Genomic DNA, 12,463 nt, shown 5'->3' on the forward strand with positions numbered 1-12,463 from the left:
TAAAAAAATACACATTCAGTTAAAAAAAAATGTAGGTACCGTATCCCCTGTATTTATAGATACATGGCAGATTCGCAGTGACGTCGTACTTGTTAATCCGTCGGGGCGAATCGGCCCGATCCAAATTAGGGCGTAGCAATGGCGATCCGGAAGCTCCTCGCGCTCTCTCGCCGTCCTCTCCTCCTGTCCGGCCGATCTGCATCCACTGCTGCGGCTCTCGCTTCCCACGATGCTGCCGAGCTCTCCTCCTCGCCGGCTAGACCCCCCGTGATGTCCTACGATCGCATCGCACAAGCCGTTAGATCCAAGATCCAGCGCGTCGACGATCCCGACCCCCGCTTCCTCCGTTACGCCTCGCCACACCCTGCTCTCGCCGATCACACATCCATCCTCGCTGTCCCGGAGACCCGCGTCACCACACTCCCCAACGGCCTCCGGATCGCCACGGAGTCCACACTCGCCGCTCGTACCGCTACCGTCGGGGTGTGGATCGATGCTGGAAGCCGATTTGAGACGGAGGACACGAACGGAACCGCCCATTTCCTGGAACATATGATCTTCAAGGGCACCGAGTCTCGGACGGTGCGGCAGCTGGAGGAGGAGATTGAGAACATGGGCGGGCATCTGAATGCTTACACTACTAGGGAGCAGACAACCTATTATGCGAAGGTGTTGGATACGGATGTACCCAAGGCGCTTGAAATCCTTGCGGACATACTGCAGAATTCACGCTTTCATGAGAAACAAATTGAGAGGGAGCGGAATGTTATTCTCAGAGAGATGGAAGAGGTATAGCCAAAACCTAGCGTCTTTTACCTGCTCTGTGGTAAAAAAAAACACACTTTTGCATAGTATCGACGCCAAAGTTATTTATGGTTCTTTGTTACTTATATTAGAAAATATAAATTATGGTGAAATAACTTTTCTAGTTTGGTACATATTACTTATAACTAATTTGGTCAATTTCTGTTAGGATGAGAGAAGAAAAAATTATCAGATGTTGTTGGTCTGAGTTGATAATTTGTATCATCCTTGAACCTGATTAAATTACATAGCTTTTTCAAATTCTATATTCTTGTTTTTATTTACTATCGTTATCATTTTAAAATACGAATGACTTTGTATGATAAAACACTTTTAATAAGTTGACCTACCAAAAATGTGGCAGTTAGACAGCTAGGCAGTATCAAGCACAGCATGTCTAGGACTATTAGGAAATTTTGAGAAGAACGGACAGAACTTAATATCATATTGTCAATTGGAATTTATGTATTTTTAACTGAAATAAGTTATTTCCAATTTCCCATATGTAACTTTGCAATTAGTGTGAATTATATATCTAAAACTGAAGCAAGTCTTTCTGTCTGTGTCCTCAATAAAGTGTGTGTGTGTGTGTGTGTGTATTTTGATCATCTCTTTATGCTTGTAATGTTCTAATAGCTGTTGCAGAATCATATTATTATCAAATGTTCTATAAGTATTTTTTTGGGTTTTCTTTGTTCCTTTCTGTAAGAAAAATGTTGTTTCAAATTCTCTTTTTACCATAATTTACAACTGCCAAATGCTAGCTGAAGTTCTCATATTGTTTCATTTTAATGTCTCTCTCTTCAAGTCTTTTTTTTAATAATTTTTTTTCATAGATATCGTCAATGAAACCTTTGAATATTATTGAATGTTGCTCCTTATAATAATTAATTTTCTGTTATTTTCATCTAGGTGGAGGGACAAACTGAAGAAGTTATTTTTGACCATTTGCATGCGACTGCCTTCCAATACACTTCACTGGGAAGAACAATCCTTGGGCCTGTCAAAAACATTAAGACAATTACTAAAGAGCACCTTAAGAACTACATTTCATCTCATTACACTGGCCCAAGAATGGTTTGTTCTTCATTAGGCCAGACTAAATTAATATCACTATTTTTATGATCATTGTATTGGCCAAATCCATGTGTTGGCTGAATTTACATTTAATGAGCAGCAGATGTTTCTGTCTATATGTAGGTTATCTCAGCTGCTGGTGCTATTAAGCACGAGGATATAGTTGAGCAGGTCAAAAAGTTGTTCATGAAACTGTCAAGTAATCCTACCACAGCGGCCCAGTTGATTGAGAAGGAACCAGCTATCTTCACTGGCTCTGAGGTGGGAAAGTTCAATTTAAGATATTAGATATTATCCTCTTCTATTCACTAGTCATTAATTGATTTTTTTTCTTAATTATTCAATTATCTCACTTCCAGGTTAGGATAATAGATGATGATATTCCACTTGCAAAATTTGCGGTTGCATTTAATGGGGCATCTTGGACAGATCCAGACTCCATTGCTTTAATGGTTATGCAATCTATGTTAGGTTCTTGGAATAAGAATACTTGTGGTGGAAAGCACATGGGGTGAATTTCTAACCTTTGGTTCAATGCTATTCTATTTGAGTTTTATGCTTCAGTTTGTGCTGATTGCTTACTGCAATTTTATGCAGTTCAGAGTTGGCCCAAAGGATTGCTATCAATGATATTGCTGAAAGCATGATGGCTTTTAATACAAACTACAAAGATACTGGTCTCTTTGGCGTTTATGCTGTTGCTAAGGTTTATAATTCATCTACCATCAAATTTTAATCTATTATGATATTTTTTTTGTTGCATCGTCAACCATGATTCGCCATTTTAGCTTATGATCAACTTTTTTTATATGTCTCGTTGTTATCAATGACTAAAAAATTTAAATTTCATAATTTACATATCGTTAACTATGTTGACTATCTTTTCAAGTGTTTTTTAACTGAAGCATTTGAAGCAGTACCAGTTCTGATTTAGAGAGTTTTTTTCCTCTATGAATGGCCTTTTATTTCAATTTTCAAAATGTTATAAACACTAAATATTAACAAAAGTTTGACAAAAAAATTTTTTTGTGTTGTTTTATATTGTCAAAGCAAGGTTTTGATAGATGCACATTAGAGTTTATAAAGATTGGGCAAGTGACTGTCTTGCTATTTGTAGATGTTTGTTTTTGCTAAATAAATTTCAGAAAAGAGAGAAGAATAAAATATTATACAAGGCCAAAGATCTGGTGGAAACAATGGTAGCTTAAGAGAGCATGGCAAGTTACACTTTATACCTACTGATGAACTGTTAAGCCATATACACATTTGTATTTGTATAGTTTAAAAAGATTGGGCAAGTGACTGTCTTGCTATTTGTAGATGTTTGTTTTGGCTAAATAAATTTCAGAAAAGAGAGAAGAATAAGATATTATACAAGGCCAAAGATCTGGTGGAAACAACGGTATCTTAAGAGAGTTACACAGACAATAAATATGCATGGCAAGTTACACTTTATACCTACTGATGAACTGTTAAGCCATATACACATTTGTATTGGTATAATATGGAAAATAAAGTATTTATGCAAATTGTTAATTTGGGAAGTTCTTGGGGACCTATTAGTGATGATGCCTAAAATTCTGTCGCATTGAATCTTTATTCTTGACTGTATGTGTACATCTTTGACTTCACTATCTTCCGCAAACAAGGATTAAGTTGGAACCTCATGAGGCAGTATTTTCTCCTGTAGTTGCTGCACAAGCACCTACTTTGTTTCTTCACTTGTTATCCTAGCAATAATATATTTGAAATAGTTAAGCTGAAATATGAATGGGCCATTGTTGTTCAAGGGGGGGTGGGGGGTGGGAGGACTCGGTTTCTTGAATTTGATTGGGTTGTCTAACTGGAAATATTCTCACAATGCATGGATATTTTGCATTATACATGATCTATTCTGGAACCCAAGGTACTAATAGTAGGTTCTTGATGCACCAAGTTATCCAACTGGGTGAATATATAAGAAATCTACCAATTTAATAAAATTGTCTTGGGTTTATTCTGATTCATACGGGAATATAGGTGATTGAATCCCACTAATGACCCAGGTTAGGGAACTTTGATGAGACCTGTAATCAGTTAGTTAACATATTTGCTCTTGGATTAGTTGAGTCTGATATATGGTTAGAACTAAGCAGATGAGTAGCCCTTGGACTCTTCAGAAAATGGTTGCTCTAATGCAGTCAGCTTCTGGAGGTTCTATTCTGTTATCTAGTAAGTGAGACACTCAGGCATCTGTAGGTGCTTATGTGACATTGAGGCATATGATAGTTTAGTTAAAGTTCTATGTTGATATTCACACTTACTGTCAGTCATACAGTGGGGAACCTGCAACAATTTGCTCTGTTCCAGCCTCCTGGATGTTACAGAATTGTTATTTATTGTGTAACATATTGGCTAGTGTTTTCATTCCTGTGAAAAGTTAGTTTTCAAACTATATCATAAATAATGATCACATGGAAACATTGCAAGTTTACCTGACAATATACAGGAATGAGGATAATTAATTTTTATCCAAGCCTAATTATTTCCACATAAATTGTGATGGTGTAAATATTTAGTACCTATGATTAGATGTACAGCCCTCATTCAGGAAAAATATGGACTTTTAAGTTCTGTTCATATTCCCTGGCATTGTATATATATTTTAATGTCATAGGTTTTGGTTGTCTTGTCTGTTGAACTTTTTCTGAAATTTTGCAATATGTATGGCTTATACTTTTGATTGCTTAAATACAAGGAATAAAATGGTGATTACCTGTAAGACCCGACTATCTTTTCTGTACTTGTCAGAGCTGACTTTGTAGCTAAACTGGGTTTCACATTTTTGAGCAGCCTGATTGTTTGGACGATTTGGCCTATGCAATTATGTATGAGATTAGCAAGCTCTCCTATAGGGTTTCAGAAGCTGATGTTACTCGTGCTCGCAATCAGGTAGATCATCCACATCTGCTGTGTTTTATTCTAATCATTCGAAACAAGAGATAATTGTTTTATAAAGTATTTTTCATGCTATCAGGACATTTGTTGTTTTGACATGTTTATTTAGCTTCTGGTGAAAATTTTCCTTATCTGGAGCAAAAAAAAAAAGGAATAAATTTTTGCCAACGATTCTTGAGATTAAATTACAATATTTTGGCATTTGAGAATGGTCAAATTAAGGATCATTATAGATAAACATTATGGACATTATGTATATGCATTTTCTTATATATAAATTGAAGATTGATGCACGTTTTGCCATGTATCTGTAATGCGCCATATTAGTGAAGCTTTTCATTTGCAAGGAGCTGAATGAAAAGAAACTTTCGTGTCCAGTCTTGCAGTAGAGTTGGAATTAAGAAATTACCATCCACTATAACCCCAAAAGAACCAAATTTTGTAAACAACATAGAGGAAGAATGAAGGAATTTTATGTTGTGGCAATCATATTTGTTTTAGCAAATACACTTTTAAAGCAGTCGAACCCACTTGGATCACAAACAGTCAAATAGAAGCAGGGTGACGAGCGATGACATGGTATGCATGTTGTGGTGGAAAAATATGGGTATACATTTTTGGGCATGCCTCTTATAGTAGGACCAACAAAAACACATATGGGCTCAAGAAAGGATTTTTGAATATTGGATATTTGTTGTTAAACCTGAAGGTCCTTTGCGGGTAGCAAGATGGGGGTAAATTGTTCTGCACAATAACAACAACAAATACCTTTCTCAAACTATCGAGGTTTAAATAATTACACACTTAAAGAAAAAGATAATAATATTAAAAGGAGTACGAGATAAATATTTTACTTGGTTTGCAGTCAGAAGATTGCTACTCCAAGGAAAGTCGGCTCACTATGAAGATCTCCTTCTCGAACAAAACGTCGGAGGCGGAGAAGCCTTGTACATGAAAATAAAACTCGAAAATGAAAAATTCAATAGATTTCGAGGTACAAAGTGTGCTATCCGAAATAGAGAAGATCAGGGCTCTATTTATAGTTCACGGTTGAATTTAATCGTTTGTTGACGTAGCACGATCCGGGCGCCCCCAGCGTGACAAAACTTTATCTCCACGCGCAGTGATAAGGTTTTATCCATCTTTGGGTGCCCGGACCCTCTCCGAGCGCTCGGACCGTTGCTGACGTGTATCCAAAAGTTGATCCACAGCGTCGAGGCGTCTTTTCGGGCAACCTGGTGGTCTGGGCGCCGTCCAGCTGGTCCGGGCGCCCTGGTCAGTCAGATCATCATTGGTTGACTCGTCTGGTGCCTTTTTCGGTCGCTTGGGTGATCTTGACCAACCGGAATTGGGCTCACCCGAACCCATCTTCCGACCTTCTCCTCGAGCAATCTTCCGCTTTGACTTCTCATCCCTCGTAAACGTTGTGCGCTCCCTTCTCGTCCGCCAGCATACTCTTCTGCAGCACCTCGTCCCTCGGACTCATTGAGTCAGTCGACTTTTTCTCTTTAGCTGTGTCTTTTGCTCGACTTCTTGTGCTCCTAAGTTCCTGCTCACTTAGAGACATGGATCAAAACACAACAAGATCTAACCTGACTTGGTTGATCACATCAAAACTACCATTAGGTACTTACAAAATCTACTCAAATATCGAAAATACTTACATGAAAATTTGCAAGGATGGGGATGTAGAACTAAATGGTCTATTGATGGTGAAAAAACAACCTGAAGTTTCTGTATTTCTTGACAATTTTTTTTTCTTCTTCCTTTCCATTAAAGTAACATTTCAATGAAATGATATGATTCAACTTCAAACATTTTTGAATGTAGCGGAGCTTGAGAATTGTTGTCTATTTGAATTATAGGAGATGGTAATCATAGATATGCTCACATTGGTGACCTTATTGCTGTAATAAAAGAAACAGTGCTTAATATAGATTAGTATTATGTGTACTTGTAAAGAACTAAAACATGACAAAATACAAATGTGGAAGAAAGCAACAAGCTGCAACAAAATCGTTTATGTGATTGGTTAGTAAAACATGAGCTAGTTTGTAGATCTTGGATTTTGATTGCCAAGAAATAGAAATATTATAAATAAAACTCAAGGATTAGGATTCCTTTGTTGTCATTCCATATGTATATGATTATTATTATTTACACTCGAAGTTTCTCCGTGTAACTATGATGAAGCACCAGGGGATTCTTAGCCAGTGTGTATTATTCTTACACGATGAATAGGATATAGATAAACCTGAAGAAGTATGCATAAAAATATTCACCTCTAGGAATAATCCTAGAATCCTATTAGTTTTTTTGGATGTGGAGAAATGCAAATTTTTTAGAATGTGAACTTATGATATGATAGGAATCCTCTATTATAATCATCCACACCTCAAAGGTATTTTGATGCTGGAGAGTTGGATGTGTTGTCCCCTGTTTAAGGATTATATTACCCTCAATTCGGAGACATTTTGACAACACAATAAAAACCTTAGCGGCATTTTAATATTAATCAAACCTTGTGGTGTATTTTGAAAAAGCTAGTAAATGTCGGTATATTTTGAAATCATCTTTATCTATTTATTTAAAGTTTAACAAGAAAAAAAATCCACTCAAATGGTAAATTTGGGTTTCTGATTTAAACACAAGACCTTAGTAACAACTTGCAAGGCCTCTAGTTGGTACCTTGCAGCAGAACCATTTAATTCTAGTAATTTGCTAAATTTTGTAATTGCCATTTCTCATTTTAGTTGATTCCTAATTGCGCGGGTAGGTATCAAGAAATACAGATTCTTCCTATTTGATATAATTTTAAGCAGAAAATATCAGAAAGAAACAACTAATATGTGATTTATGCAGCTAAAATCTTCTCTTCAACTTCACATCGATGGTACCAGCTCTGTTGCTGAGGACATCGGCCGACAGGTAAGGGATTTTTTTATCAGAGGAATTTGCTCATTTTCAGTTAATTTTCCCAACAGCAGGTAGATTCAATCATATTGATTTCATAATTTTTACTTCTGTATTATTTTCCATTGTGACAGTTGCTCACATATGGTCGAAGAATTCCAGTTACTGAGCTTTTTGCAAGGATAGATGCTGTTGATGCAAGCACCATTAAACGCGTGGCGAACCGCTTTATTTTTGATCAGGTTAAGTGATAATTTTCTCATCCACTAATACCCACTAATACTTGCTCTAGAATCCTCATGCTAACTTATCGTATCAACCAGTGGGTCTATGAGGTGTGTGGTGTTTGCATGATGTGTTTGGTCCAGGTGCTAAAACCCAACAAGTCTTAAAAAAATATTACTTAGGCTGAGGGAGCAAAGGAGTTAACTAGATGGTTTAGAATGAATAATTACTGTCAGAATTTATATTCTGAATATACTAAACATAATGGACATTTATTCCACAAATAATCGATTAAGAATAAATTAGCTAGTCCTGTGAATTTAATATGACCGTAAAAAGGTTTATGAAAAAATAATTACTTAATATTACTCTGTTTGAATCTGTTCTTTGAGCCGAACATAAGAATGATTCATTTGGCTAAATTGTTCGATTTTTTTTCACTTTAATGATATCAAAATTGACACACGTCTTGGCATCTAAATTAACCCGGCTTGAATAAAATATATATTCTTCAGCTGAAACTTTCTTCCTGAACATTGCAGGACGTCGCAATTGCAGCCATGGGACCGATCCAAGGCCTCCCAGATTATAACTGGTTCAGACGCCGCACCTACTTGCTTCGATATTGATTCCGCCTTTTCTTTTTTTTATTATTATTGTTTACATTCTCGGTTTGCGATTTTTCCCTTTCATTCTTCCTAGTGATCATGAATCACTATGAAAATTTACACTTCTGAAAAAGATTTTGCTTTACTTTACATGTACACACATTTGCTGTAAACATTCCCAGTTTAAATAATGAATGCCAGAGACAATAGGCATTCGTTTTAGTGCTGATAAAATATATATTCCAAGTTCCTAATTTTGCCGTGTTTGATTATTTCATTGGAAAGTTGTCATAGATTGCTTGTGCTTTGTGCATGGGTTTCATGCTTTCATGCCAACTGTCATCTTTAATAACTGTTCTTTCAGAAAAAAAAAACATACCATTTGGACAATAATCTGTGGCAAAAAGTGATAATGCTTGCGCCAAGTTCTTCATGGCCTGCCCAAGGCATGTGGAAGGATGGAAAATCAAGCAACTTCCTAAATAGGAGGAATTTATTTCCTAAGGGAATGACTAGGGGATTCGAAGCTTGGTTCTGTGCGGTAATTCTATCATTCGAGTAGCAAGTCAGCTATACGTGACAGCGTTTGGACAATAATCTGGTGCCTTGCTATTGTATGTGTTCTTTTTCCCCCTCTGAAATGGATGTAACATCTAGATCAAGCTATTAACAGTTAAAAAATTATCTTCCCGATTTTGGCGATTAATTTGCTACTGGTTCGTGCTTCAGAACAGTTTGCTATTCTTGTTTATAACATTTCGCACGTAATTTCCAACATGCACGGTCAAAAATATAATTGGCATCTCTTTGCTATCCTCCAACGCCAAGAGATGTAGATATTATTTGGTGATCCAACTATTCAAGACAACCATCACCTCTGATTCCAAGAGCATTACCGGAACCTGAGGCGGCACCTGGATCCTGGATAGATCCTGGATTTGCTCTGGGGAAGGCTATAGGTTAGATTATCATCATAAAAAAATTAAGATTTGTAGTTGATTGCAATCTCAGAAATCTACCGCAAAGGGTCGCCCAATAAACGGAATATACCGGTGGTGGCCTCCATCAACCTCAATGCAATCTCCTAGCAAAGCCGACGAAAACATGAAACAGGTTCATTGACAAGCTCCCTGACCTTGCCATGCTCTACTCTAATTTCAACTGCTCCTGCATCATGCCGGTCATGCCGGACCTCACCCACCTCCCACCTCCCTTGTACGAGTTCGATGTCAGCAACAACCAACAACTCCGGTTCTAGGATTGCACTCAGCCCCAAAGATAAAGCTCAGATCTTTCAGTGGGAATTCGGGTGGCCAACCAAACAAGATTCCGTCCATAATTGTCATAAACTAATAAATAGTCACCAGTAAGAGTAAAAATTAGTAACTTCAGTGTCAGTTTAATTTAAACCTTTCTACTACTAAAAATCTTAGATTTGATCACGAAATGGCAACAAAAACAAAAGGAAAATAACTTATTCGATGGAACAACCCCTCCTTCCCATGCTATAAAAAAAGCAGTTGGCAATGGCATTGCAGGAGCAAACCAGATTTCAAAATGGAACAAGTCATTCATCCTTGTCGAAGAAACTCTGTGGTAATGAAAAATCATCCTCTTTGTTTAAAATCTCTGCTTCCTCCTCTTCTGGTTTCTGGTAGAGAACATCCAAATGTTAGTACTTCAACAGTATAAATATTCATTTATAGCCTGATTGACTTCAGTAACCAACAAATAGCTAACTAGCAAATCTATGAAAGAACATGTTAAAATGTATGAATATGCTAAAAAGATAAAATAATTAGTTTGAGAAGCAACAAGAGTTTAAGGTGTGAGAAGTAAAGGGAGAGCAAATTAAACATAATTCGAACATTCTAACGCGACATGGTGTTTAGAATGAGCTCAATATAGCGAGGCCATAATGTTGGGGGAGATTGCTCATTGACTTTGTAGTCAGCATATTGCTTCTTTAGGTAGCTGATGTTTTAGGTTTCCCATGCATGACACTCTCTACATTGAACTCGCCCTACCAAATTCAAGTAACTGTCTTATTTTGCTCAAAATTTGCATTGCAGTCTTTGGTCATATTAAGTTAACACAATTGGATTTCTGAGCCTAACACCAAGTACTTGCACACCATGACTATGTTTCAGATTTGCACTCTCCATAGGAGAACAAAGGATCAATAAATGTAACAGGAGCTACAGATGCTAACCAAGCATGTACAGATTAACGTTGACAATAATACAACAAATGCAACAAAATATTGCCCTTTTTGACATCTGCATTGCATGCGACTGCAAATGGTGAAAGTGAGAAATAATAAACTTCTTCATCTTCTCGCATCAATCTTTTTTTTTAAAAAAAAAAAGAATACTAATGAAAAGAAAAATAATTAGAAGGGATTCATCTCACCATTGCTTCTAGATTATAAAAACGATCCAACAACTGCAATACCTCCTCTGCTGTGAATTGTCTATCAAAGCTGCAAGAATCGACAACAAGGTTTATGTTTCAAAATATTTTGTATTCAGTTTGAAATTCTTGCACAAAATTCTTTAGTACCACTATAATAAATTAACCTAACCTCTTCCGCAGATATTCCATCAGTCCGTAAAGAACAAAATGACGGTGGATGCCTACAGTTAATGGCCAACTCATATTAATAATCATACATGTCAAAATTACATGCTCCTTATATAACAGGAGCTTAAGAGATTGGTAGTGATTAATTAGCTATTTGGATGCAGAGTAACAATATTAATCGGGATGGAGTTGCTTTGAGTATAATCAATCTATCAGTGAGAGAATTTATCAGACTAAATTTGAACAATCATCAGTTATACTATACCGACTGAAGGTTGTTAAAAAGATGAACGCCTGTACAATTAAGATAGTTTGTGCCTTTCAAAGTAGATGCAGCATATTAAGTTAATCAATTTAATTATTTTAGCAGGGAATCAGGGATCATTGTACTTTAACGAATAATGTTCTCCTGATGAGACCAGAAAAAGCTGCGATGATTTCTACTCACGCTCCTATCTTCAATCCAGAATCACAACACTAATTTCCAAACTAGAGCAAGAAGTTCAAATCGTTTCAGCTTTTATTGATTTAGTGGCAACAAAGATTGTCACAGAAGACAACGTTCTAAATGTGAGAAAAATTAGAACTTTATGACCACAAAGCATAAGATAATGAAACTCACCCTGTAATCGAGAAGGAGGATAGATTTCTAGAGCTTCTAAAAGCCTCAATTCCACTTCAACTTGCGATTGCTCCTGATGGAACTAGAAAATTAACATAAAACAAACATACAAGGACAGAAATTTACAAGTGCATCAAAAGTATCATACAGCGACATGGAAAAATAAGCATGGAAAGAAACAAGTACAGAGACGACAAAAGGAAGAAGGAAGAGCGGAAAAACTACCAACCTTAGGCAAGGAGGAAACGGAGGAAGGCGGCCCCTGGCCGGCCGAGTGGATCGAGAGCCCGTCTTGCTCCTCCTCGCCGGCCGCCTCCATCTCCGTCGATCCTGGACGAAACCCTAGTTCGATAACACCCCATACAGAGTGCAGGAAAAAAAAAACAAACTACAAAGGGAAACCTAGCAATCTCCAAATGCCGAATCGGAGAATCCATTGTTCACCTTCTTCTCGCTCCTTCACTATCGTCTTCCGCTCAGCGCTGGCGACCGACGAGGGCTCGGCGGCGACACCACGACGACGTCCTCGCCGTGCTCTGGATTGGGTTTGGCTCCGTCTCATCGGGCTCCAAAAAGAGATTATAACGTTTTGCGACAAATTATTCATCCACAAATAATTTATTTATAGTGTATTTGCTTGCTTGGATGAAAACCGAAGGGCAAAATAAATAAATAAATAAATAATTTTGAAAAA

The 12,463-nt window shown here is 37.1% G+C and overlaps 2 protein-coding genes across 5 annotated transcripts; one reads left to right on the forward strand and one right to left on the reverse strand.

The window, feature by feature from the left end:
* Positions 1 to 62: 62 nt before the first annotated feature.
* LOC122018618 (probable mitochondrial-processing peptidase subunit beta, mitochondrial) lies at positions 63 to 8,798 on the forward strand. The gene is made up of 9 exons (XM_042575989.1): positions 63 to 789; positions 1,717 to 1,881; positions 2,005 to 2,142; positions 2,241 to 2,392; positions 2,479 to 2,587; positions 4,714 to 4,812; positions 7,681 to 7,746; positions 7,866 to 7,973; positions 8,499 to 8,798. The coding sequence occupies exons 1-9, from the start codon at positions 139 to 141 to the stop codon at positions 8,583 to 8,585; spliced, it is 1,575 nt and encodes a 524-aa protein (XP_042431923.1). The 5' UTR covers positions 63 to 138; the 3' UTR covers positions 8,586 to 8,798.
* Positions 8,799 to 9,903: 1,105 nt separating this feature from the next.
* Positions 9,904 to 12,384, reverse strand: LOC122018636. Of its 4 annotated transcripts, none has more exons than XM_042576034.1 (6): positions 12,214 to 12,384; positions 11,999 to 12,099; positions 11,770 to 11,842; positions 11,149 to 11,200; positions 10,977 to 11,046; positions 9,904 to 10,215 (listed from the first exon to the last, which is right to left on the reverse strand). In XM_042576034.1, the coding sequence occupies exons 1-6, from the start codon at positions 12,374 to 12,376 to the stop codon at positions 10,132 to 10,134; spliced, it is 543 nt and encodes a 180-aa protein (XP_042431968.1). In that variant the 5' UTR covers positions 12,377 to 12,384; the 3' UTR covers positions 9,904 to 10,131. The 4 variants fall into 4 exon arrangements, with proteins under 4 accessions (XP_042431968.1, XP_042431960.1, XP_042431953.1 ...); XM_042576026.1 differs by having other exon boundaries at positions 11,770 to 11,851; XM_042576019.1 differs by having other exon boundaries at positions 12,172 to 12,384.
* Between the last annotated feature and the right edge of the window lie 79 nt (positions 12,385 to 12,463).

This window comes from Zingiber officinale, chromosome 1A, assembly GCF_018446385.1.
Source record: "Zingiber officinale cultivar Zhangliang chromosome 1A, Zo_v1.1, whole genome shotgun sequence".
Taxonomy (NCBI): domain Eukaryota; kingdom Viridiplantae; phylum Streptophyta; class Magnoliopsida; order Zingiberales; family Zingiberaceae; genus Zingiber; species Zingiber officinale.